The sequence below is a fragment of the Fukomys damarensis genome, unplaced genomic scaffold (genome assembly GCF_012274545.1).
Source record: "Fukomys damarensis isolate Sample0158 unplaced genomic scaffold, DMR_v1.0_HiC HiC_scaffold_16, whole genome shotgun sequence".
In the NCBI taxonomy this organism is placed as follows: domain Eukaryota; kingdom Metazoa; phylum Chordata; class Mammalia; order Rodentia; family Bathyergidae; genus Fukomys; species Fukomys damarensis.
The window spans coordinates 64795483-64821806 of record NW_022900928.1 but is presented as its reverse complement, the minus strand read 5'-3'; the positions used below and the strand labels follow the sequence as shown (position 1 = coordinate 64821806).

General features: G+C 44.0%; 2 protein-coding genes and 1 pseudogene across 5 annotated transcripts in view; 1 reads left to right on the top strand and 2 right to left on the bottom strand.

Moving 5' to 3' along the window:
- Sik3 (SIK family kinase 3) overlaps positions 1-21877 on the top strand; it is a 101678-nt gene extending 79801 nt beyond the window's left edge. For 2 of the 3 annotated variants that reach the window (XM_010629398.3, XM_010629397.3), the window contains 11 exons: positions 2117-2260; positions 5936-6086; positions 6793-6918; positions 7200-7285; positions 7704-7813; positions 8771-9110; positions 9745-10634; positions 18618-18781; positions 19557-19689; positions 20559-20727; positions 21618-21877. In XM_010629398.3, the coding sequence (XP_010627700.1) occupies positions 2117-2260; positions 5936-6086; positions 6793-6918; positions 7200-7285; positions 7704-7813; positions 8771-9110; positions 9745-10634; positions 18618-18781; positions 19557-19689; positions 20559-20716 (2302 nt within the window). In that variant the 3' untranslated portion in view covers positions 20717-20727; positions 21618-21877. The remainder of the gene's footprint in view (positions 1-2116; positions 2261-5935; positions 6087-6792; positions 6919-7199; positions 7286-7703; positions 7814-8770; positions 9111-9744; positions 10635-18617; positions 18782-19556; positions 19690-20558; positions 20728-21617) is intronic. The other variant, XM_010629399.3, reaches the window with a different exon arrangement.
- Positions 9298-9441, bottom strand: LOC117286501 (annotated as a pseudogene).
- Positions 21038-26324, bottom strand: part of Apoc3 (apolipoprotein C3) — a 14558-nt gene continuing 9271 nt past the window's right edge. Inside the window, exons 4-5 of one of the 2 annotated variants that reach the window (XM_033764360.1) lie at positions 24226-24318; positions 21038-21071 (exon numbers count right to left, since the gene is read on the bottom strand). In XM_033764360.1, the coding sequence (XP_033620251.1) occupies positions 21053-21071; positions 24226-24318 (112 nt within the window). In that variant the 3' untranslated portion in view covers positions 21038-21052. Of the gene's footprint in view, positions 21072-22932; positions 23017-24225; positions 24319-26324 lie in introns of those variants that run through there. The other variant, XM_033764357.1, reaches the window with a different exon arrangement.

Genomic DNA, 26324 nt, shown 5'->3' with positions numbered 1-26324 from the left:
CCCTAAGTGACAGCAATAACCATAAGAACATTTTCTCTCCTCCCTTCTTCCTTCCTTGCCCCTGCCTTCATATTGCAACTCTGATAGTATTCACAAGGCACAAAGCCTGCTCCTACCTGCCAAGAACTGTTTACTGAAAAGGAATTGGAGATTTGGGATGACAGTGATCCTAGCTAGTCTGGCCATGGACCGCTGGCATGGACTCTTCCTTTCCAGGAGAATGAATACCTCTTGTACTGTTCGCTGTGTTTCTTCTACTCCCTTGTACCAACAAAGGGATATTGGGGGGACAAAAGAACGTGGGATTCGGGCCAGGGACAAGTGCAAATATCCATTGTTTGCAGAACCTTGTTGAGAGATGCCTGGTTTACAAAGAACGGCAATGACCATCAGGCATGCTGTACAATTCATTTGATCTCCGTTTCATTAGACCTGATCCTCAGCTCCATGCATGCCCTCTTGTGGAAGTTGTCTTTCTAATTTTCTGGGGAGAGGGTTTCACCAAAATCCAGCATGTATTTTCCCAGAAATACAGGTGTTCATCAAGATCATATGTTTTTCCTTGAGGGAAGTTGAAATAAAATGGTTTTCATGGGCTCTTGGGGAAATTTTGGGTGTCTTTATCAAATGGATATTAAACCACTAATGGCTTACTCTTTGGCAAGTTTATATATCACTAAATACCCTACAGTCTGTTCACTGATTTTAGCTTAAATGGATAAGGTAGTTCTAAGAATGAAACAAGACTGTTTTTTTTAGAACCTGATAATTGCTGGCCAGGACACTCTTCTTACCCCCAGGAGCTCTGTATAAGAGCTGCTATTCAAAAAGAAGCTGATTCCCTGTGGCAAGCAGCAATAACAACGAACATAGTGAATAGAAATGTTGGCAAGTGGATTAGCTCCTTGAACAGGAGCCAATAGAAGGAAAACTGTGGTGACTTTTTCCTTGATGCTGTCATTTTTATAATTTATTCACATCAGAATATGTAAGGTTGTTAAATGAGCCCTTCTTACCTTGAAAGAGACATCTTCTTTGTCTTACACTACTTCCTTCAGCCCCACCTTCTTTCTTCTTTAGATCAACATTATAATAGCCATCAATTTTGATGGAATAGAAAGGAATAGTCTCTCATTTATGCCCAAGAAGTGCAATATTGGTGCAAAATCTGTCAGTCAGACAAAGGGGACTGGTATCTTTGGGATGGTGCTAAGTGTGGGTCTGCAAGATCTTCAGAGTAAATCATCAGCATGTAACTCTTGGGCTTTTGAAACTCTTTGGGATGGTGCTAAGTGTGGGTCTGCAAGATCTTCAGAGTAAATCATCAGCATGTAACTCTTGGGCTTTTGAAACTCTTTGGGATGGTGCTAAGTGTGGGTCTGCAAGATCTTCAGAGTAAATCATCAGCATGTAACTCTTGGGCTTTTGAAACTCTTCTGCTCTTTTGTCTTGCTTTTTTTTCCCCCTAAAAAAAAATTCTAAATCTTACACATGGTTTTATTTCTTCAGACTCTGCAGAACATTGGTTCCCCAGGGACAACATTACTTTTTCTTATCTAATGATTAAGTTAGAGTCACAGGCATGAGGGAGGAAGTAGTTTTGGAACTCTTCTATTCCTAAATGGAAATATGTGTTTTCTGTGATGGCTTCAAAACCTGGGTCCTATGGGACCAGAAGGCATTGTAGAGTCCTTCTGAATATCCCCCTTAGTTTATCCCTAGGAATAGGCCTTAAAGGCTCATTTCTTCTGACTTGTATTTTGAGAATTTGGAGGGAACAGAAGAATAAAATTAGCATGTAGAAAAATAAGTTCTGTTCAGTGGAACAAAGTAAGGAAAATGGTTCCTCTTATCTTTGTGAGATTTATCTGCTTTCTCTCTTCTCTTCAATGACTACTCTTAGGTTCAAAGTTCAGCCACTTCAATGATAAGCCAGCTTTTGTTGGCCAGTTAGACATATGTTACTTCCATCCAGTCAGGGATCTGTTTGTCATGGAGCTCTTTTGGAGCTCTGGCACTGTTTCATTGAGTGCGTTGGATTAACTTCTGTTGCTTCTTGTGGAAGAATATTCCTGTCTGTCTTTTTTACTATGAAATGTGCTCCTGCTTGTTGTAGGTACTTGGCAAATAGGTCCAAAAGACATACACTGGCTATGACCAACCCTACAGCTGAGATCCCACCGGACCTACAGCGGCAGCTAGGACAGCAGCCTTTCCGTTCCCGGGTCTGGCCTCCTCACCTGGTACCTGATCAGCATCGGTGAGTAGCCACGTGGCAGTGTGCACTCCTTGAGGCTTTTTCGGACAGGCTCCCTTCTTACTAGTCTCCCAGTGATGGTGACTAGCTTGAAGTAAAAAGCAGCTTCCATCCTGAACGCACATCTTCTCAGCTCCTTGTACTGAGCGATACACAGGGCAAAGGTTTTTCACTGGGCCCTAGAGCATTGTGAGATTCTTCTTTCCCATTGCCTTTTTGTCTGCAGTTGATTCCTGTAATTCAAAATGTTGACTCATAGATGAATTGAACTTGAGACCTTCAAGGAAGTGAAGATCTCAAAAGGCCAACTGGAAATGAAAGAATTTGTAGCAATAACAATAGACTTGATTCTTAAGAATTCATCACTTGGGAAAGAATGAGCACTTCATGTCTCATTACCATTGAACAATAGCTTAGATAGAGAGGAAGATACATCCTTTGAATGGTAGGGCAACCGTATTGCATCCTCTTGACTGATGTGCTTGAGAAGTCATTCTTTCAATATTCTGATGATAAAACCTTGTGCTAGGTCTCTGTTAAACTTATTATTCATCCTCTTTAAAAAATAAAAACAAGTTTAACTTTCCTGAGCAGGAAAACTTCATTGACTCTTAAGTTAGCCTAGAAGCAGAGGAAATGACACTTTGCTAGAACACGCGGATGATTGTCTTCTGTGAATATCTTGATGATGATTAAAAATCTTAGTTATATTCATTCTGTAGCTATCCCAAGCTCATGGGCCTCATCAAAGCACCATCAGTGGCTAGAGTTTAATTCATTTCAGCCATTTTGGGAAGACAGCAAAAAGCATTTCTACTTGTCAAGATTGAAAAACAGGCAGATTCTAATGAAACAACAATGACGTGTGTTGTTAGGGAGTCACTCAACCAACTCTCACAGGCAAGGTTGACACAATGTTCTTATTGTGCTAGTTCCCCACAGGCATCATGTAGTCAGGAGACAGGTGAACTCTGAGCTGACTGAGACATAATCAGTGCCACGTTGGAACTCTGGAAGAAGAAAGATAAGCTTCTAGAAATGACTGTGATTAAATAGTTAAGCAAAAATGGTCTGTCAGAAGTAGCAAGAATGAAGATGCTCAATAAAATTTTGGCACAGAAGGATAACCTTTTTCAAATAAAAATCTCCCAGGACTAACATTGTTAGTGTACATTAAAGAGCACTTTGATTCTTGAACAACTGCCCTCTCTTCTCCTTGTAAATTTCCTGTGACTTCTCATGACTGTGGGCACTACACTGGTTACCTAACAGGTACCTTATTATGTCTTTTCCTTCATTTCCTTCTTCCTTTCCTCTGTTTGACACTTAATTTTTTTAGCCCCCATCAGGTTCTGTTAGCTTATGTCTTTCCAGTATTTTTGTTTAATTCTAGGTGTCCTTCGGAAGTTATTTCAGGGAAATGAAGATCAGCACATTTCCTGAGTTAGTCATAGACCCTCTATTATGTTGACCTTTGTTGCTAGAAGATCCTTAGCTCCATATATGTGATATCCATCCTACCTACCATTGTCAAGGCCTTGCCTGCTTGAAATCTATCTATGGTCTATTTTCATGTGAACACTGTTGATAGAGTGTTGCGTGGGTTCCTGTGGCCAAGGCAGTTTGAATTGGAAGCAAATGAATGCTTTTTGAGTGGCAGGTTGGATACAGTTCAGATTAGTCTTCAGGGGAAAAGGGAAACTTTCCAAGGCCATAAAACACTGAAACTTAGATGGCCTGGATAAGTTATTGAATTTCTTTCATATTCTGGAGGAAATGATCAAACTGTGTGTGCGCGCGCGCGCGTCTGTGTGTGTGTGTGTTTATCTTCTTTGTGTGTGGAGGAGGGGAGGGGACTTGAACCCAGGGCCTCTGCAGTCTCTTCAACCTTTCCACTCCTAGAAGTGTGTGATCTAACATGTTTAAAGTGTAACTATAAAAAAAAATTAATACAAGATGGACTCTATTCAGGGAAACCAAGTCCCCATTTAAAGAGTATAGTGGGAAATAGCTTAATGTGAGGCTTTCTTGAGTTTGAACATGATTGCTAAGAAAAATAAAAACGATCAGTGCTTCTAAATGAACACCTCCATCAGAACTATTCCTCTGAAGTTACTTTGCTGGACTGACCTGGGAATCAGTCTCTTTCCAACCTGAGCTTCTGAAAATCACGAAATACCTGGACCCGAGATATTACTCCTCTGATGAAAGAAAATGACAGAAAGACATATTGACTGCTTGAAGAATGCAGCTCTCAATTAACCAGATATGTGTCCATTATCATGTGTCCATTACTGAAAATATTAAAAGCATAGGAATTGAATTTTAGGAGAAAATACTTGCTTACTTTTACTCAAATCTGAAGTAGAAACAGAAGAGAAAAATTTTGAAAACATGCTTCTGAAATCAGCTTTCATGATCACTGTTTCTGGATTATGTCCTCTCAAATCGTTTGTCTTTTGTGTTACTGAAACAAATATATGCTCACATTCATTTCATTAGCTCACTTCTTTGTCAAGCTTCCGGTAAAGTCTAAAACAGAAGTCAACACTAGTAAAGTGAAGGGCTTTCATCTGCTGCCAGAATTCTTTTGACATCTCTGCACAGTCATCATTTCTCCTAAGTCTCTTTCTGTCTGCATTGTATTTGAACTCGCTTATTAACCTGCTTCCTTAGCTATGGCTCTCCTTCAGTCCAAAATGAATAACTGGCAAGGTGAGCCATCATTTCACCCATAGCTCAGTGTAATGTCATCTGCGCTGGGCATGAAACCCCGCCCCTTTCCATCAGCTGTTGAATGCTGCCTTGGCAGTCTTTTATCTGCTTGCCTCAACTCATAAACATCTCTTTGTGATTAGGTAATGAGTAGAGGTGTTAGCTTCTAACCCTGATGCAGTCTTAGGCATTCCTTGTCAATAGTTTGTTCTTTCTTTCTGTAAGATGACTGGCTGTGTTCTGAATGAGCAACGGGGTCTTTGAAGGTAAAGCACGTGATTCTTCTGTCAATAGGAGGCTGGGCGGGCGCCGATGCTCTGAGAAGTTAGTGTTCACAGTAGGTAACCTCATTTGTGTTCACAAGGTACGTGCAGGATCTTGAGGCCCACATTCTTTAAGAATGTGCTGTCACCATCCCGGGATCAGAAGTCCTATTTTCCCCCACTTCAGCCTCCACCCTCCCTTTTCTAGTATAGAACTATGAGTTCCAGGCCAGACCTTTGACCACAAAGCTGACTGTAGTTTCACTCTGGTCCTACAGAGGTTACTGCTCAGGGGAAACTGTGGGCTAGACAGTGAATTTTAGGTCTCTAAAAATACCATATTGAAATATAATTTTTAAAGCCAGAGCGCCTGTACAGCTAGTCCTGGGGGTATTGAGGAGCTTCTCTCTCTGGTCTAGCATATTTATAAGAATTAGATGTATTGGATCCCAGGACCACATCAGGTCTGGAAAGTAGGCCAGCTGAAGGTACATGGAGATAGAAAATGTGTACCTGGAACCCTCTAAAGGGAAGCAGATGAGGGAAGTGACCTTCTTCTGGAAATGCCATAGAAGTAACACAATACACAGCACTACAAATACAGTCAGCCATCTTTGTGTTCACCTGGAACAGCAGTCCCTGTTTGATTTGGTCAAACCCCCTGAGTCCCAGCCCTAACCTTTTCTTCCCATGTATTCAGCTCCACCTACAAGGATTCCAACACCCTGCACCTCCCTACGGAGCGTTTCTCCCCTGTGCGCCGGTTCTCAGATGGGGCTGCAAGCATCCAGGCCTTCAAAGCTCACCTGGAAAAAATGGGCAACAACAGCAGCATCAAACAGTTGCAGCAGGTAATGAGAGAGGTATCAGGCATCCCTGGAGAAGCATGGGTAGCAGACCAGTATTGCAGAGGACTGGGGTGGTGAACTGTCTAACCCTTTATGCTAGCAGTGCCGCGGTTTTATAGGTTAAAGTGTAACTTTCTGATGCTCTTTCCTTACTTCTTGTTAGCCACACCTCTCCCCAGGATCAAACCTACTCACCCCATGAAGGGACCAAATGTTTCTCCTGTCTGTATAGTTCCTTGGAAAGGAATTTCAGGACTTGGGTTTGATTGGGAAGCAAGGTACTTCTCAACAAGTCAGTCATGCCCTCGTAATGTAGGGGACTGGGTTCCAACTCGTCATCCTCTCCACTTGGTTCGGAATGGTGCTTCTAGAGGCAGTTTCTAGGAAGGGCCAATTTTCCTTTCTGCCTTCCAGATCACCACATCTCAAGTGGCAAGTGCTCTGTACACAAGATTTCACACTGGACACTTTACTTACACACAGGCTTTGGTGTATCCTTGGTATTTCCCATTCATTCACACAGAACCGAATGTGAAGATATTTAGTATGCAGATACCTGTATAAGTGAGTTAACTACTCATCAAAGACATTGTTCTTCTCTTGCGGTTCTTTCTGCCCATGAGACCTCGGGGCAGATCTGCATCTGCTGAGATCACCACATGGGGTAGGACTGGCTGCATCCCATCTGTATTAAATACTTTCCCTTCAGGAGTGTGAGCAGCTGCAGAAGATGTACGGGGGGCAGATTGATGAAAGAACCCTGGAGAAGACCCAGCAGCAGCATATGCTATACCAGCAGGAACAGCACCATCAAATTCTCCAGCAGCAGATTCAAGTAGGCTCTCACCCTTTGCTTTCTCCAACTTGTTTGGAGTTTTCTTTCAGGCTGATTTGCCTGTGCATTTTGGAGGACAACTTTCAGGGCAAAGTGGAGTTATGTTATATATATGGCTAATAACATTTGAATAAAGGTAACCTGACCTTTTGATAAACAACAATAGCATAAATATGAGTCACAGGTAGTTCTGTTTCTGCCCTTCTCTGGAATAGCTCTGATTAATCTTCAAGCTCAGCCGCACACAGTTGTTCTTTTCCTTTCTCCCATGTATGTTTTAGGATTCTATCTGTCCGCCTCAGCCTTCCCCGCCTCTTCAAGCTGCATGTGAAAATCAGCCAGCCCTCCTCACCCACCAGCTCCAGAGGTAATGAATCACTTTGTGTTATGCCAGAGTCATTGGTCCTAAAGCATAGTACCCTTGGCCTGACTCTTATGGGAGATATTGACTGACTCTAGTATTCATTTTGAAAGAATCTACTTAAAAAAACAGAGAAACCACCCTTAAGTTCAAGAGCCTCCCTGAAATCGTGACTTCCTGTGCCACTTCATTTTCTTAACCCTAAGAACAAAGTAATCTGACATCTATTAGTGGAGGAAAAGTCTGGTGAAACAAGATGTGGATAAGTTTTTAATTGGCTGGGATAGATGACTTATGTATGATTTTCTACCATGGTGGCTTATCAAAACTAAAAATAGGTTCTTCGTGTATGCGTTGTATGACTAAAACTTAAGACTGTTTTGTCACCTCGGGAAGTTTCTTTATTGATTTTGTCATTCTTAAGGTTAAGGATTCAGCCTTCAAGCCCACCTCCCAACCACCCCAACAACCATCTCTTCAGGCAACCAAGTAATAGCCCTCCCCCTATGAACAGTGCCATGATCCAGTCTCACGGTGAGTGGAGAAGCCTAGATGGAATCACATATACCACACAAGAAAACAAAAAATTGTTTTGTTTTGTCTTGTCTCAGCCATCTTAGTTTTGAGTGCTATGAGCCATTTGAAAGGCAGAGTAACATATTTTAGGGGTATGGGCTCTAAAGCCAGACCACGTTGGTTTGAATCCTGGTTCCACCAATTTCTTTCTTATGGACCCTTTAGTAGATTATTTAACTTCTGTATACCTTCACTTTCTTGCCAATAATAGCATCTAATGAATAAATATATATAAAGCATTGGGAACAGTCTCTGACACAATAGTTCCTGATAAAAGTTCTGTTATCTGTATTTTTACCAATAACCCCTCCAACCCTACTGAATAAAAAGCTGCAGCCAGAACCTTCCTGTTGCCATGCCTGTGTTACATGGTACATGCAGGACCCTCTTGTGGCGGCATAGATGAAAGTTGAATATGACACTTCAGAGATCACCACACAGTCCAGATCCTTCCTCAGCACTTCTGAGAAGAGCCTGAAGTTAGGCCTGTCCTAAAGTGTAGTTCCCTGACCAACAGCATTGGCAGGAAAAGTAGAATCTCAGGTCCCATCCCAGACCTGCTAATCTGAATGTGCACCTTCATCAGATCCCTAGGCTGTTTGATGAATAGTCAAGTTTGAGATGCACTGCATAATCTGAGTTATTCAAGTATAATCCATAGGCCAGCTTTTAGGGGGACTTTTTGGAAATACAAATTCTTGGGAACCTACCATGACCTACCAAATCAGCGTTCTAGGGGTAGGATGTGGGAAATCTTTTTGTTAAACAAGTTCTGTGATCTTTCTTGTCTTATGCATACTAAAGTTTGAGAAGGCTGTTTGAGACGCTCTCTGATGTGAGTGCCTCATCAGCTTCCTACTTCAAACTGGAAGGTAACCTGGGCATGTGGTCACTCTGAGGTCCCTTTCTTTCCAGGTCCTGCAGCTTCCTCCCAGTTTCAAGGCTTACCCTCCCATAGTGCAATCTTCCAGCAGCAGCCTGAGAACTGTACTCCTCCTCCCAACATGGCACTAACCTGCTTGGGGATACAGCAGCCTACCCAGTCACAGCAGGTGACCATCCAAGTACAAGAGCCAGTTGACATGCTCAGCAACATGCCAGGGACGGCTGCGGGCTCTACCGGGCGGGGCATCTCCATTAGTCCCAGTGCCAACCAGATTCAGATGCAGCACCGTACCAACCTGATGGCCAACTTCAGCTATGGGCACCGACCCTTGTCCAAGCAGCTGAGTGCTGACAGTGCAGAGGCCCATAGGTAAGGCTGCCTCCTGCCACCCAGCTGCCTATCCAGGTGATTTAGCTGGGAGGAAGCTCCTTAGCAGGGTAGAGAGAAGCAGGGATTGAGAATGGTCTGGCTGGGCTACTCATTTCACCCTTTCTAAAGTCAAGGTGGTGGGTTTGGTATGAACTAGTAAATGATCCTAAGGACCTAGAATTAAAATACTAATGAGACAGAGAAGGAAAGTGCAAAATAAACAACCTTACTTATTGTTTACAAGAAAGAAAACTACTATAAGAATGTGCAAAAATGTCAATTTTCCAGTCTATTCTTACACTTGATCTTAGCCAAAAGGCTGAGAAGCAATTCCAGTCTATTCTTTTAAGACTCTTTTCCTCTCTGTCACTCTTCTACGAGATTGGTGCCTTTTATGATGTTTTAAGATAGGCCAGGATGCTACCTTCAAGGTAATCATGCTTACAGCCCCTGGAAGATTTGGATAAGTAAGAGGACAAATAGGGCAGATACTTCTATGCCCCTCTTCCTTGTCGCACCACAGCTCTCTGTACTAGGGTGCTTCCTGGTAAGGAAGAATGGTAGTTATCCCTGGGGGGAATGTAGTTCACTTGTTACATGGATGCCTGGTACTCACTCCCTTTTGTGTCTGCAGCTTGAACGTGAATCGGTTCTCCCCTGCTAACTACGACCAGGCGCATTTACACCCCCATCTGTTTTCGGACCAGTCCTGGGATTCCCCCAGCAGCTACAGCCCTTCACCAGGAGTGGGGTTCCCTCCAACCCAAGCCCTGAAAGTCCCTCCACTTGACCAATTCCCCACCTTCCCTCCCAGTGCACATCAGCAGCCACCACACTATACCACATCGGCACTACAGCAGGCCCTGCTGTCCCCCACGCCACCAGACTATACCAGACACCAGCAGGTACCCCACATCCTTCAAGGACTTCTCTCTCCCCGGCATTCACTCTCTGGACATTCGGACATTCGGCTGCCCCCAGCAGAGTTTGCACAGCTTATCAAAAGGCAGCAGCAGCAACGACAGCAGCAGCAGCAGCAGCAGCAGCAAGAGTACCAAGAATTGTTCAGGCACATGAACCAAGGGGATGCTGGGAGTCTTACCCCCAACCTTGGGGGGCAGAGTATGACAGAGCACCAGGCCTTATCTTATCAAAATGCCGACTCATATCACCACCACCACACCAGCCCCCAGCATCTTCTGCAAATAAGGGCGCAAGAATGTGTCTCGCAGGTGTCCTCACCTGCCCCAGCCCATAGGTATGCTCATCAGTCGGCACTCATGCACTCAGAGAGCATGGAGGAGGACTGCTTGTGTGAGGGAGCCAAGGAGGGCTTTCTGGACAGCAAGAGTTCAAGTTCACTGACCAAAGGTTGCCATGACAGCCCTCTACTCTTGAGTACTGGTGGACCTGGGGATCCTGAATCTTTGCTAGGAACTGTGAGTCATGCCCAAGAATTGGGGATACATCCTTATGGACATCAGTCGACTGCTGCGTTCAATAGAAATAAGGTGCCCAGCCGAGGTAAGAGTCTCTCAAAGTAAAAGTCCTGATCCAGTGTACCCTAATTCACGTGTCCTGGTAATGGCAGTTTGTTTCAACTAGTAGCGCTCTCAGTTCCTAAGAAAGCAAGAATTCCTGAGAAGACTTTCAGGACCATTTGGAGAAAAGCATAGAGAAATGGATATGAATGGGTGAGGAGTTCATTTTCTAAATATAATACTGACAGACAATTAACACCTAGTACAATCAGAAAGATTTATTTTCTATTTCCCCTGTTGATCATTTCATGATCAACAAATTCCTAATTTCAAAATAGCTCTGCAATAGGAAAAAAATTAGCCAGCATTATGGACAGGACCAAGAATTAAAGCCCCTTAATCTTGGTCTTACCTCTATCATAAATATGATATCCTAATCATATAAACCTCTTGGTTATCATTTTCCTTGTCTTTGAAAAAGGAGCAGGAGGAATAATGGTCCTTTGCAGAGTTTTATGATGGTTTAAACATGTTTGTATTTAAACATAATGTTTTCATAGGAAAGAAGAGACAAACACTTGATATCCTGAAATTTATGACATAAGTATATAAACAGTGAGATATTATTACTCTGGGAAGTTCGTCAGTGAGCTAAATACGGCATCATAGGAGGCTCCGTGCCATTTCATTTTGTGTCACTCTATAACTACTGAGTGCATTCATTTTCATCTGAAGGAGTGGAAGATTGCCATCAGTAAATTATACACAGAATTGTAGTTCCACTAGCATCTTAGCATTTATCTTACACAAAACTAGGAATTTCTGTCCTGCCAGCGTAGACTTTGCAGTTTACCACTCTTCGCATAGCCATCAAGGGAACAGAAATGAATTTATCCATAAACTATACAGTCCTGAAACTGAGCATTTCTTCTGACTTTCTGTCCCTGGAGTTACTTGCATCTCCTGCCCTGTCCTGTAAACTCAGTGCACAAAACTCAGCCCCAACGAAAATTAGGTCCCGTACCAGATCAGAACACCTTGCACCAAAGCAGGTGGAGTAAAAAAAAAGGCTTGGTGATTTTAGATGTACTTAGTCTCTGCTCCGAAAGGAGGGAAATGTAGCTGCATGAAAGGCAATTTAATCCTGAACTTTCAAACTGTGCACATTCCAGCTTATAGATCTTTCCTGTCTGATATATCATGATCACCTATGGCTGCTGTACTTGAAGCAAACCTGGACAGGCGGCAGCTTTCAGAACAGGTTGTATGTGGAGTGGTACTAAGATCGAGAAGGAACAAGTGAGGAGAAACACATCTGTGAAAGGGAGTTAGACTTTGTTGGTTCAAGTGATAAGGCAGAACCAAGGTCAGGATAGAAGTCGCAGCACATTTCCATCCCCCTACAAAGATGTCTGTAAGATCGCTTCGGAACAAGGCCACCTCAACAGTCTGGAAGCTTCCTGTTGGGAATGTTTGGCAGGGCCAGATGACCGAATCAGGGATGCTTGTGGGGGGAGCCTCTAGCGGATTAGCATCTTTTAGCTGGCATAAAAAGGAAAATATCTAATGTTTCTGTTGCACTTTCAATATGCCAAATGCTGTTCACATATAAACTCATTTGATCCTTACAACGACCCACTGTCTCCATTTTACTGTGAGACGACTGAGTTTTAAGAGATAAGTAACTTGCTTCAAGACTAAGGGCTAGCAAGTGGCAGCCAAGCCTGAGTTACTCAGTTCGCTCCAGCAGAATCGAACTGAGTGTACCCTGTTTTGCACAGCACTGAGGCGGATAAAGCTGAAGTGAATATTACCTCACCCTCCGCCCCTCCCTGGCCCTTGACTACCATGTATTTCAATACCTTTTGAAATGTTTTTTACTAATGTCTCTTCACTTCTTACCTGTGTGACTCCTGGTACAGAAAGGCTGGAGAACTTCTATTTGCCACTGTCCCCTGATTATCAGAAGAACTCACTGTGACAGTCTACCACCAGGAGTTGGCAGGCCTGGACCTGTGCCTTTGCTGGGGCAGCTCCACAGCAGGGAGAGGTCACCTCTATTCCAGAGGAGTAGGATAGGTTTCCAGCATTTACATGGCATTTGGGGTTGGGTTTTGATGGATGGGGAGAAGAAGATTTGGACATTTGGGTCTAGAGAAGATGCATGAGGAAGGAACAAGGCGGAGTAAGTGCTAAGGGGATGTTTTGGGCCCAGCAGGTAGAAGGCTTGGTTTGTTTGGAGTGTATTGTCATGAAATTACTAGAAGCTGGGAAGAGAGGTTCTCTAAAATGCACAGTGCTATCTGGATCCAGCTACAAACATGCCAAATTATAGCATGCTCCTCAGCTGTCTTGGCAGTTGTAGAGCAATTCACAGGCCTGTCAGTCTATCCCTGTCAGATCCCTTCTCTCAAGTCTTAAGGATTTTACTTTAGGTCCAGTCTGTCCTACTTCCTCCAGTTGACTGACCACTATTATTTCTCTCCCTCTCCTCCCTGCATTCTTACATCGCTGTCATTGTCACTGCCATTACCTCTGCAGGCATCTGTCAGGCTGTATATGTACTCCTGTCCTATCCTTGTAGCTTACCAGTTTTGCTGGGACTCCTCTTGTTGTTGTTGTTTGAGGCAGGGTCTCACTGTATAGTTGAGACTGACCTGGAACTCACTGTGTAGCCCTGGCTGGTCTCGAACTCACAGTGATTCTCCTGCCTCAGCCTCCCGAGTGCTGGGATTACAGGCGTGTGCCACCACGTCCTGTTGTGGTTCTCCTCATTTTTTTATCTATCTTTTCCCTCTGACGTACTCCTGCTGTGTGTGCCAGTACAGTGGCACACAATCACCCTGGAAAGCATATGTTAACGTTGCCTTTTACAGTAGAAATGCGTTAACCTGACCTGATCTTTAAAAACTTTAAAGCTTAAGTTTTTATTTTACCAAAGAATCTTCAGATCTTTTGCAGAGAAAGGGTATGGGGAGCTCACCCTTATTTTTCTATCTGGACAGGAAGAAAAGCCTTTTGTTTCCTTCAGTGACCTCTCCATTTCTATGTAGTTACACACAAATCTCCAAACACTTCAACTGTTCCTGCTATGGTAGAGCAAATTCAATACAATTTATTGCACATCATAGGTGCTATGGGAATTCAGAGAGGAAAAGATGAAAGACTTTCCTCAGGGAGCTTCTGCTCTACTGTGGGAAGCAAGACAAGCTGATAGCTTTAACATGAAGTGCTATGTAATGAGTGCTTTCAAGAGGTCTAATTTAAAAGAGCAAAGCTTGTGTGACCTTTCTAGAATTTCTTGAGGGTAGATGAAGAGGGATCATGGTGTTAGTCAAGGAAAATTAGATGCCACCATATTGTTGTCGATAGTTTCCTGCTTCCTGTATGGCTGTTTGCTACCAACCAGCAGGAGGCCAGGCATTGCCCAGGCACTGAGCAAGCAGCACATCAAAGGTTTGCTTGGCAATGTATGCAAGTTTCAGAGCTGTCCCTGCCCTGTGTTCCCTGTCTGTCACTTTAGAAGTAAAAATAAAGATTGTCTTCCTTCCGTGGTGTTACATAGACTTAGTTTTTTGACTTTGCAAATAAATAAATACAACAGTACAACCAGTTTCACAATGAGATTACCAATTTGAATTCACAGAGAAAACCACATCCTCTTCTCTGAGCTCAGTCAGCTTCAGCATTGTTACTTCAGATTTCAGAGAAGTGTAACACACCAAAAGCCTGGGAGAGGTTACCCATTTCAGCCTTTCAAGAGGAATATGCAAACATGTCACTTCTCTCATTTTTCTCTAAAATCCCAGTAAATGTGTAAAGATGAGTCAACATTGACAGATTCCAGAGTTGTGCAAGGTGCCCCAAAGTTCTTTTGATAGGTGAATGGTATGCATTGTGTCCCTTTGAGCATTTTTCCCCCTTGTGTGATCAAATACCTTACCCTCTGCATTCTCTCAGCTTGATAAATATACCTGCGCTACTTTGTGCATGGGCCTCTTGGAACTCATCTTCTTCCCCTATTAACACATCCATCAGTGAGCCTGGGGCCATTTCTCTAGCTACCAAATTGGTGTGAAGGATGCCAGAGATTTGAGTCTAAATCCCATGTCTGTTGGTCAGTGAGTTAGTTTCTTAACACCTCCAAACTGGTTAGTATTATCTACAGAGTGTCATAGAGGACTTCTAAATGCAGGCTCTACACCCTTACTAAAAATACTTGTGTAATCCTTTATAATTTATCAGAGCCCCTCTCCTTTATATTATTCTTTTAAATTCCCAAATAGCTCTCATTTTTCAGATAGAGAACTTAGTATAAGAAGTTAAAACAACCTGCCCAAACCTATATACTCTCTTGGCACTAGAACTGTATCCTAACTTGAAGTTTTCTTTCCTTTGTGCCTCAGTCTTGGTCATCTTTCTATTGCTCTGGTTCAAAATACCTGAGCTAATCAACTTAAAAGGAAGAACGGTTTATTTTGGCTCTTGGTTCAGAGGTTTTAGTCCATGGTTTGCTGGCTCCATTGCTTTTGGGCCCATGCTGAAACAGAACATCATGGTAGGGGAATTCATGGTGAAACAAAAGCTGTTCACCTCATGGTGGTTGGAAAGCCAAAAACGGGGAGGCTAGGGATGGGAGCCTAATCCCCTTAGAGGACACACCCCCAGTGATCTAACTTCCATTGGTGTACCTCCAAGAAGCTCCACCACCTCGGGTAAGGTCACAAACGGAAGAGTAGGCCTTTCAGGGGACATTCACTATCTAACCATAACAGCCTCTGTCTCTACTGTGTACTTTCCAGTCTCAACTGCCAAGTGAAAGAAAGACACAGGGCCTTCTAGTTCTCTAATAGATTACACCGAAACTTGAACAGACAGAGCCCAATTTCTATATACTTTTTTATCTCATCCTCTTGTCTTGTTCTTTTTGCTGGAGATTACACCTGGAGCCTTGTGCATGCAGACGTTACCACTGAACCACACTCCCCGCCCTTCCCGCCCTTCATCTGGTTTTAAATTACATTTATCTCTCCCAAATCAGAGGCTTCTTCTTTGAACACTTAAGTTTCGGTAACTCATCTATTCATTTATATATTAGGAAGTCATCCTGCAAAATTCTGCAAGTAAGGCTGTAATAAAATCAGATTGATTTTGTCAGTTGATTCCGTGTGTCCTTATCAGCGCTCAGGGTAGAGCATTTTCCTAGCATGTATAAGTCCCTGAGTTCAGTCCCAGCATTGCAAAATTAAAATAAATTTTGAAAAGGAAAGAGAAAAGATCTGTGAATACCAGTCTCTACCAAACTCTTCTGTACGAAGCCTGTGAGTAGGTGCTAAGTTATAGATGCAGAGGTTGAGACCCAGAAAATTGGGTAACTCACCCAAGTTCCCCCTACTCAGGAAGTGATGAAGCCAGGATTCAAGCCTAAATCTTCAGACCAGACTTAACGCTCATGTCTGCTGTCTCAACTCTCCTTGACTAAGGGCTGACCCCCAGACTGGGGAGTCTTATCATGTGACTATCTAGTGATACCTTGTTCTGTCTTGGTGGTCCTCTCAGGCTTCTTGGCATCGGACATGAAGGCTTAGAAGAGAGCAGACAAGAGCACAAAATCCATTTGGCCTTCCCAAAGCCAGATCCACAAGGAAGGTGTACCTCTGGACTTGGAGAAATGTCATTCTCTTGAGTAAAGACAAATTCAAAATGAGAAAGTAGGAAGGGGATGAAACAGACATGAAAAACCAATACACATATCAGGACCGCCAGAAGGAGAGGAAGACACTAAATATGAAGAATTGAGACTGGGTACATTTTCTTAGCTATGCCATGTTAGACATCCCTTGTTACTGTGTTTCTTTAAACAGAAGAGCCTTTGTTCTTGTCTTTTGGGGGAAGAAAGAAGTAAGACCAATAATACTTGCAACCAGGCTTAAAAGAAATAAAGACTCCACTACCACAAAAGGATTGAGTGGATGATATAGGCTCCCGAACTAAAGAGCATGGGCATTAGAAAATACTCTGACAACATGAGAAGCAGCCCTGGTGTTGCTTCTTTTTTTTTGGTACTGGGGATTGAACTTGGGACCTTATGTTTGCAAAGCAGGCAGCGGAACCACTGAGCTAAATCCCCAGCCCTGATGTTGCTTCTTGACAGAGTGACCAACACCTCCTTGCTCCTACAGAGCCAGTGTTGCACCACTTCCTGCCAAATGTTTGGTTGGCCCTGAGGCCTCTTGGGAACTGTGCCCACTGAGAGGAACTGGCTAAGTAGGCACAATGGGTGAGCTTGTCCCAGAGAGCAAGTCAGTTTTTTTGTGTAGGTAAGCCTGGGCCTAACCTTAATTGTCACAAGAATCCATTTGTAAAGAGACATGAACCCCTTTATTCAACACTCAGATATTGTGTTTACTTTCATTGATATTGGAATGGCACCATTATCGTTGGTACTGTTTTGTAGTAAGTTTTTTAAAACTTGGTCTTGCCAAGGGTCAGTTCATGAAGAGATGAGATCCATAGTTGCCAAGGAGCTTTACCTCAAGAAAAACCACTCTAGCAAACAAAGCATATGTTTTAAGTCCCAGACTCTTAGAGACAGAAGCCAAAAGTGCTGCCAGGAGGATCCTGTCAGCTTAGCTGCAATCCTAATACTCTGTGCGACTGTCCTTGATCAAGAAGAAATACTCATTTCTCTCTAAACTCTAGCCATAGAGTTCCTTGACTCTGATAGGATGCCAACCCATATTAAGTGAGCACTGATTGACATCAGTTAAAGAGACAATAATTAGATACTGGGGATGGAAAAAAAAAATTCTGGAACACTTGAGAAGGGCCTGGAAGGATGAGTTGATTTGGATTGGAAGAGTGAAAATAGAATCAGACATTTCCAGGTAGAAGGAACAGCAGGGAAATGCACAGGATTGTGAATGGTAGGGAAAAATTAAGTGGTCCCATTTGAATAGAGCTTAGAATGTGTAGAGAAGCAGAGTTTTAGAGGCTGATTGAAAGCAAAGCCAGGGTAGTGTTGTGAAAAGAAAGTGAGGGGGCTGAGGAAGTAGCTCAGCTGTGGAGTGCTTGCCTCGCATGAAATATATGGACAGAAATGAAAAGTATATGGACTACTCTAGAGAAAGATTCATATTTGTAGGGTGGTGGTAAGGGGATGGTGAAGAGGTTTAATCCAAGCAAGAGGCAATGGGGCTTCATTGATATTGGAAAGATGGGGACCGAATCGTCCACCGGTGCACAGGTAGCTTCTTAAGTCTTGAAGCTGTTGTGGAATCAGGAGTAAGAAATCAGTAGTGACACCAAGAACTAATGCCTGGAAAATTAGAAGCCAAAAGAAGGGTGTCTGAAAGAGTAACAGGTTATGGAGGCAGTTAATGGATTTGGAACATATTGGTTAGATATCTAAGGAAAGATGCTAGTAAGTAGTTAGATGTATAGCTGAGCTTAAAAGAACATTTCAGTAATTCTTCAGTAGAGACTATATTGGAAGCTGTGGGCATAGATGATACTGCCAGAGTAACTGTGGGGAGAATGAAGATCAGGACAGAAATGTGAAGGCTGCCTGCTCATAAAGAGTGGAAGAACCACAGGAGTTGGAAGCAGCAGTTAGAGAAGTAGGAAAAAGAGAGGCCTGCCATGGTACCAAGGTGGAAGCCAAGGAAGGAGAGTGTAAGGTGTCCCCCTGGCCATCCTCCCAGGCTAGAGGTTCCTGAAAGTTCTGAAGTCCTCCCTCTGTGAATTATAGTTTGGGAACGTAGCACGGTTAAGCCAAGAGAGGAATGAAGAAGGAAGAAAATGTTATGTGATCCAGCCAGTGTCCATTGAGAAACTCACACTTGCTATACGACTTGGGATTGTCAGTTCCCTTGAGCACCACGACCAGCTGGCTAAGGATTAATAGTTAATGCAAAAGTGATCCTCACTTCACTGTCCCTTGCAAAGTGTTTATTTCCTTCATGGAAGTTGGCATTGCTGGGAGAAGCTGCCACCCTGTTGACCCTATTTTGCTTTGTCTCCTCAGAGTCTGTCATAGGGAACTGCATGGATAGAAGTTCTCCGGGACAAGCAATGGAGCTGCCAGACCACAATGGGCTTGGGTACCCAGCACGGCCCTCAGTCAATGAGCACCACAGGTCCCGCACCCTCCAGAGACACCACACGATCCAGAACAGTGATGATGCTTATGTATGTTGGTCCTTCTTGCTTCTGGGAGGTGGGCTGCTACCAGTCCCAACTTGAAATAGAACATTGTAACATAGGGTAGCATCCATCCCTCTGCTCTTTTCATGCAGAGTCCAGCACCTTTGGGAACTATGTTAATGTTTCTTAGAATCACCCTAGCAAACTAGCTCTTAATGCCAGTAGAATCCCAGTAGACTCATTACTCCAGATTTTAGGCCAAGGAATCAAAAACACCTGCCATCTAGATTCTCAATTATTAAACCTTGCCTCAAACTTCCTGACATAGGGAGACAGTGGGGCTCAGCAAACCTTTGTTGTCTAGTGCACATTCCTGGGTTGTACTACAATATGGGAGCAACTCGCCATATGTGGCTATTCAAATTTAAATTTACTAAAATTAAGTAAACATACAGACTCAGGTCCTCAGTCATACTGATCACACCCTACATGCACAGTAGCCCAGGAGGATAGTAGCTACCATGTATTGAAGGTTCCATCAGTGTAAGGTGCCCTGAACAGTGCTGTCTGAACGCTGACTCCTAGGGGTGGGGGTGATAGGTCATCGCTTGGATTTAGAAGGACAGAGGTAGGTGTGGGGGATCTAACTGAGCACTCCCACCTGCTGTGTTGTCACCATTGCAGGACCCCCTAGGATGGTAGATGGTCCTGCAGGAGGAGGGAATCTGAGTGGTACCCCAGGCCACCCTTGGCTAAGCTCTTCTAGCATAAACAGGTGTTCTCTGGTATCTCTATTTCTTTTCCTAATTGTTTTCTGCAGGTGCAGCTGGATAACTTGCCAGGAATGAGTCTCGTGGCTGGGAAAGCACTTAGTTCTGCCCGGATGTCAGATGCAGTTCTCAGTCAGTCTTCGCTCATGGGCAGCCAACAGTTTCAGGATGGGGAAAATGAGGGTAAGAGGCCTTATTCTCGGGGTACTAGTTCCTCTGGGGCCTCCCTCCATCTTTGCCATGGGCCACTCACCTCTTGTATGGCAAGAATTCCTGTGGAGGCAGACAGGACCCAGCTCCCTCCCCTCATGCAAGAGTATGAAGAAGGCATGGCTTCTGCCTGAGCACAGCTGGTCATATTGCTGTTTCTAATGCAGGAACACACACCTTTAATAGCAGCTTTTCTGGTTCTGATTAGAGGGTCTGTGTCTTAATGAGATGTCAGCTACCTCTCCTTAGAACCAGTCTAAGAAGGCTGTCAACACACATAAAGCACAGGTTTGGGATAAATAGATCCTCCCTTCACAGGCTCTGCAAGTGAGGCACAGAACCTTTCACATAAGCATCCCCAGGTGCTTGTAAAGTGACAGAAGCAATAGAGCCTGTATCCGAGGCTATGCTGTGAGGGCTGCTGGTTTACCAAGGTAGAGAGTTTAGCGTAACCCCTAGAGTAGAATGTCCAGAAATGAGCACCTGTGAGCACAGTGTCATTTCCTTCACCTTCCACGGTGAAGGCTTTTTTTGTTTTTTGTTTTTTTTAGTAATGGGAATTAGACCCAGGGCCTTCACAGTGAGCTACATCCCCAGCCCATTTCTGTATTTTTAATTTTCAGAGAAAGTCTCAGAGTTGTCCATACTGGGTGGGAAATACCATACTAAAGGACTAGAGAAGAAGAAACACCTAGGGGAAATCGGGGTCACTCACAACTGGCAGGTCTGGGAGTCAGGCTGTAGAATGCTGACAGGCTACCTCCTTTTAATCCACTCTCCATCCTTGTGCACTAACAACCTTGGCTTCTTGCCCATCTCACATATTTTCTTTGATCTTGCAGAATGTGGGGTGAATCTGGGAGGTCATGAGCATCCAGAGCTGAATGATGGCAGCCAGCATTTAAACTCCTCTTGCTACCCATCTACGTGTATTACAGACATTCTGCTCAGCTACAAGCACCCTGAAGTTTCCTTCAGCATGGAGCAAGCAGGCGTATAACAGGAAAGAGAGTGAGTGTCACCCTAACCTGAGTCAACCCAGTCTTATGCTCCAGGGGCAGCTCCTAATCTTACAAGAGATTCATCCAGTGTGTGGTGGCCACTGAGCCTGACAGTGCCAGTATCCCTTTACCATCATCACCTCTTCCTGCTCTTTATTAAGCATTGTGCTAGTTGGGTGGGGTGGGGGGCATGTGAAAGGAATACAAGACAGTCCCTGGACGTAATTATGGAGATAGACACATGACACTCCTCAGGCTTCAGGTGAGGTACAGTTCCAAAGGACAGAGGTGATCTCTGGCCAGCACACTAAGGAAAGAGTCGGCAGTCTTTCAACTCAGTCCTGAAGGATGAAACTATAAGAAAACACACATCCAATCATATATTTTTTTTTCTTTTTTTTTGAGTTTATTTGTACATTCTAGTATACAGTACAGTTACATTCATTACTGGGATCTTGTACCTTTATATGACAGGTCTTGGTTCTCATTTTCCAATCATATTTTTTAAGGAGCAGGGTATTCTAGACAGGGGAAACTCGATCAGAGACCAGTGTAGTGAATGGGTAAATTGGGTTGGCTGGAGTAATGCAGTTGGTATCATTGGTTCCGTCTCTGGAAAGACGGAAAAGACTTAGTGAAAGTGAGGCCATCAGGCAAGTCTGTCTTACAGCCTCAGTATGGCAGGCCTTTAAAATATTTGGTAAAAGCGCACGAGTTACATTAAAAACAGCAATAACCAAATACTTCAGGGCTGGTAATGTGTCTCAGTGGTAGTGTTTGCCTGACACACTGATAGGTGAGGCCCTGAGTGCCATCCCCAGTATGGGGAGGGGCAGATATCAATGGAATATTGAGTTTTTCTCTTTTCAAACTAAGTCTCCTTTGTCTCATTTGTTGCAGGGCTGTGTACAACTTGGGAATGAGAAGGTTGATTTTAAACCAACAGTATCTAGCAGCATTGCGCCAAATTGCCATTTTGTTTCTCTCCATCCAAAATACCATGGCCATTTCCTCACATTGACTCATCAGTGTGCTGTTCTTTGGGGTTCCAAAGGGGTCTGCCGTGTTTGCTTGTATGACCAAGTCACCAAGGAAATAAACAGGAAATCCATGTTTTTATGAAAGTGTATTTGGTGTATTTGAGTTGGTGGGTGTTTTTGTTGGTTTGGTTTTGGGGTTTGTGCTTATTTTGGTTTGTTTTATTTTCAGTAATTTCTTTTGAAGGTGATTCCTTTTCTTCTCCCTTTTCTTCCTCTGTCCTTCCTGCCTTCTGTTTCTTCCATGTGTGTCTCTCTGTCTATCTCTCTGTGTCCCTGGGGTTTGTTTTGTCTTGCCCCCCCCCTCTGTTTTTGAGACAGATGAGCCAGCAGTTAAGATTCGGAGGCTGGGGCCTCAGACCACTACCCCCTGCAGCCCTCCTCCTCAGAGCACTGTTCCTCTGCCTCCTCCTCCACGGGTACAAACAGGAGAAAAGAACCTCTTTGCAGTCTCAGTGGCAGAGAAAAGGAGAGGAGCAGAGGTGATGGTGACTGGCCCTTAGCAAAAGAGAAGAGAGAGAGGCAAAGACTGAGACTGACCCCAAGCCTGGAATCTGGAGGTCTTCTCTACTGCTGGGATCTACTGGAAACACATGTGGCCCAGCACAGAGGTTGACAGTGGCCAGGCTCCAACAGGTTGCCAGCTAGAAGGTCTCAGCTTGAGCCTCTTTGCCGTATAACTCAGCTCCCCTCCAGTAACCTGCAAAGTTGGTTGCCTTTACCATCCTGCTGGTTCTACCCCTGGACTGAAACCCAACAGTGGTATACTATGCTTTTTGTGTGTCATCGTTCATTCTCATTTTATATTGTGCTTTACAGAGGATTGTTCCACATGGTCGTCTTTCCCTTCAGCCTCTTTGTCACAGGCAAGAAGAACAGGAGGTTGCTGGGAGTCCTGCCTCCCTCAACCTCCTCCTCCCTGAGCATCTTCAGCCCCTTTATTTTAATTCTTGGTCGTGTAGGGATTGTTTTTGGTAAATGTCAATATTATTGTTATTATTATTATTATTATTATTAAAGACAAAAGGAATTTTTGTTTAAAAGAATATTTAATCAGATTCTGTTCTATTTGAATTGTAACTTGCACCTTTTGTTCAAAAAATTTTCCTTAGGCATTGTAATTGTGAGCCGCTCTTTCTTGTGCCAGTGACAGATGCAGTGGTCCCCTGCTGAAGCAGCGCATACGCAATAGCTCTTGTTTATGCCATTACCTTTATTTCTCTTCACTGTTAGAAACCAAAGTCTTCTCTGCTGGCTGGGGGCTGACAGAGGATCTGGATTATCTCCTGATCTTCAAAACCAGAGAGAGACATTACCTATACTAACTGTTGACCCTTTTTTCTGGGAAAGGAGAGTGAAAGGTCCCTCGCCGCCTCCTACTCTTTCATCCTGAATTTGCACAGAAGCAAGCAGGTGCCCAGCAGGGCCATCCTGACGTTGCTGGCAGGATTCCCATGCAGGTTGTCCTCCACGGATACCAGCAGATCAGCTCCAGCGCCCACTGCCCCTCAAGTGCATTTCTGCAATGCAAGAGCCTTTCTGGAGATCTGCCCCATGTTTCTGTGGTCCCTCTCTCCCCTCCACTTGGTGAGGCCGCCAACTACTCACTGGAAGGGGGCTTACTTACCCAGTAAGCCTTAGAAGCTATTGTTGACTTCCCTGGGCTTGTTTCACCTCTGATGCCCCCTGACTTGCCCTACAGCTACCACACACTCAGCTTGATCTGTTTACATGGAACTGACTTACTGAAGAGCAGATTGCCACCCTCCAGCAACCACGCAGATGAATGAGCGCCAGTGAGCCTACTAACCGTGCCATCTTGCAAACTACTCTTCTAAAGACATTGTTGCTTTGTATTGTAGTGGCCAACATGCGCAATATATGTTGAATGTATATGAATATACTTTCCTATTTCTGTTCTTTGAAAATGTCAGAAGTATTTTTTCTTTCTCATTTCTGTTGAACTAAAGGATTTTACAAAATCTCCAGACTCAAGTTGCTAAGACCTTTTGTCCTTGTTTGTGTGGGGCTTTTACAACTTAGTAACTTGGCTGGACAGTAGGAGGTTGTGAAAATAAAACCTGATTATGTTCTAAAGCTGACATGTTATTTGCCTCATGGTTCAGAGTCTAGTTGGGTGGAAGCTGGAACACTGAGGCTGGAGAAGTCACGAAGCCTAGGGTGGGGTTTTCAGCAAGTCATTATCTGCCTTGCCTTATGAACCTGGCATTCTCTATAAACCTAACTCAGCTTCACACTGTGTCCCTGGGCACCCAGCTTGGACTCTATTCCCTTGGAAGGAAGCATTTACATTGCTGACTTGGATGGAAAACAGTTTCCTTCTGCAAGAGAAAAGTCTTGGAAAGTTCCTGCTGGCTAGTGCCTTTTGGGAGACCCTAATAGCCTGGTGACATGATGGCAAAAGAAGTGATAGATCGAAAGGGGACTTATAATTTTCTTTTTTTCCACACCTGGATTCCAAAAGGCAGAGTAGAATTTCCAGCGAGGTCCCAGGCATGTCTTCGTTTCTATGAAGAAAGCTTTTGAAGCTGGAAATGCTCAGTCTGCAAGAAGAATGAGAACAGGAAACTTAGGAAAGCCTTGGAGTCCACAGGGAACTAGGAAGTCACTATGGGACTGTTTAGAACAGGAAGGGCCTTTTGAGAGTCCTGGATGTATACACTTGCAGGCAAGTCTGGAACCAGTGATACACCCAGGGACTTTCCAACTTCTTGAAGTCAGCCAAGGTGCTGCTAGGTTAGAGGTAGTATGGACCTCAGGAGGAAGCAGGATACCACCTCCTAGATCCAGACCAGCAGATCTCTGAGCTCCAAAAAAAAGCTGTATGATTGATATTTTCCTGGTCCTCATTCTTACTTTGTGCCAGGACTCACCCCAACCCAACTGCAAAGATATGCAGGGGCAGCCATGCCTCCCTCACGCTGATCAAAGATGAGCTCTGGCCTGGCCTTTCTCCTGAGTAGGAGGGCAGGAGGGTCATGTGGAGTTGACTTCATCTCCCTGACCCTGGGTGCTACTTGCAGTTCTGACAAGAGTCTCATATGGGGGCAGGGGATTTAGCTCATTGGTTCAGCACCTGCCTCACAAGCACAAGGACCCCAGTTTGATCCCGGTACAAAAAAACAACAAAAAACCCAATGCTGAAGAGTCTCACATGAGGCTGAACACTCACCTCTGGAGCTTCCTGAGGGCTGCTCTCCGCTGTGACCCTTTGCCAGTCTGGTGAACCTGCCTTTAGTGTGCCAGTATCACATTCATTGAGCAAATATTTGGTTTTGTTCCATGCCAGGTGTAGCAAGAGACACTCCTCCCACCTGCAGACTGACCCATATGTTGGGACATAAATTGTGAAGTAGATCACTAGTCATTCTAACAAAAGCCACTGCTGCAGCAGCTGCCAGCTCCCCTGCATATTTCGGGGGATCTAGGGCTAGTGCTTGGTGATCCAACTAAGAAACCGTTGCTTTGGAGGCACCCAAAGTAAGGGAAAGAGTGAGGTGGAACTACATTGATGGGCCCTGGATTCCCTCACGAAACAGCTCGGTCTCTGGGCACTTGACACCTCTCTAACTGGACCCTAAGTCTAATTCCGTGACGAGCCTAGGTTGTTGTTTTTCCATAAACTGCCTTTATTTAAAAATTTTGAGAATTTTTATCAGTACTGATTTGCAGGACATGATTACATTCATCATGGGGAGATAGTACATGTACATAACACATTTTAATTCTTCTTACTTTCCCTTCCCCTCCTCTCTTTCCTCCTTCCCTCCATCTCTTGGAAGCCTTCCTATCTTTCCAGAATGGAAAAGATGTTTTTGGAGGAATGAAGCTGAATATTTTGCAATAAAATGGAGCAGCACTGGTAAATAGGCAGTGCGATGAAAACATAAAGTGAATGTCTGAACTTGAACTGTAGTATAGTAAAAGACACATTGCTGTTAATCCTCCTCAAAATACTTCCCTTTGCTTCAAACACGCATCCCATCATTTTTGGTACTTCCTGAAGCAGTTCTTGAAGTCTTTTGTGTCTTTATGAGATGTGATCAAATGCATAGTGACTGCTGCTGCCTCGTGCCATCCATGAAGGCAGATTCATTAAAACATTATGGTGTGTCCTCATCTGCTTTACTCTCTGGACCTTGCAACTTTGGGCTCTTCTCCAAAGTCAAAATGACAAGGGAAAGGCAAACGTTTTGAATAATTCAGGACATCAAGGCAGCCACAACAGCACAACTAAGGACAGTCACAAAAGAGGACTTCAGAACTGCTTCAGAAAGTGGCAAGAGGGCCAGGGATTTACTCAGTGGCACGGTGCCTGCCTCAGAAGTGCAAGGTCCTCAGTTCAACCCCTGGTGCTACAAAAAGAAAACCAAAAAAGTGGCAACAATGCTAAGTGTATTCAAAAAGAGGGAGTATTTTGAAAGGATTAATGGCAGTGTGTCTTTCACTGTAATAAAATTTTAAAACAAATATTCACCAAGGGCCGTGAATTTAGCTCGGTGGTTCCACCGCCTGCCTCTCAAGCACAAGGTCCTGAGTTCGATCCCTG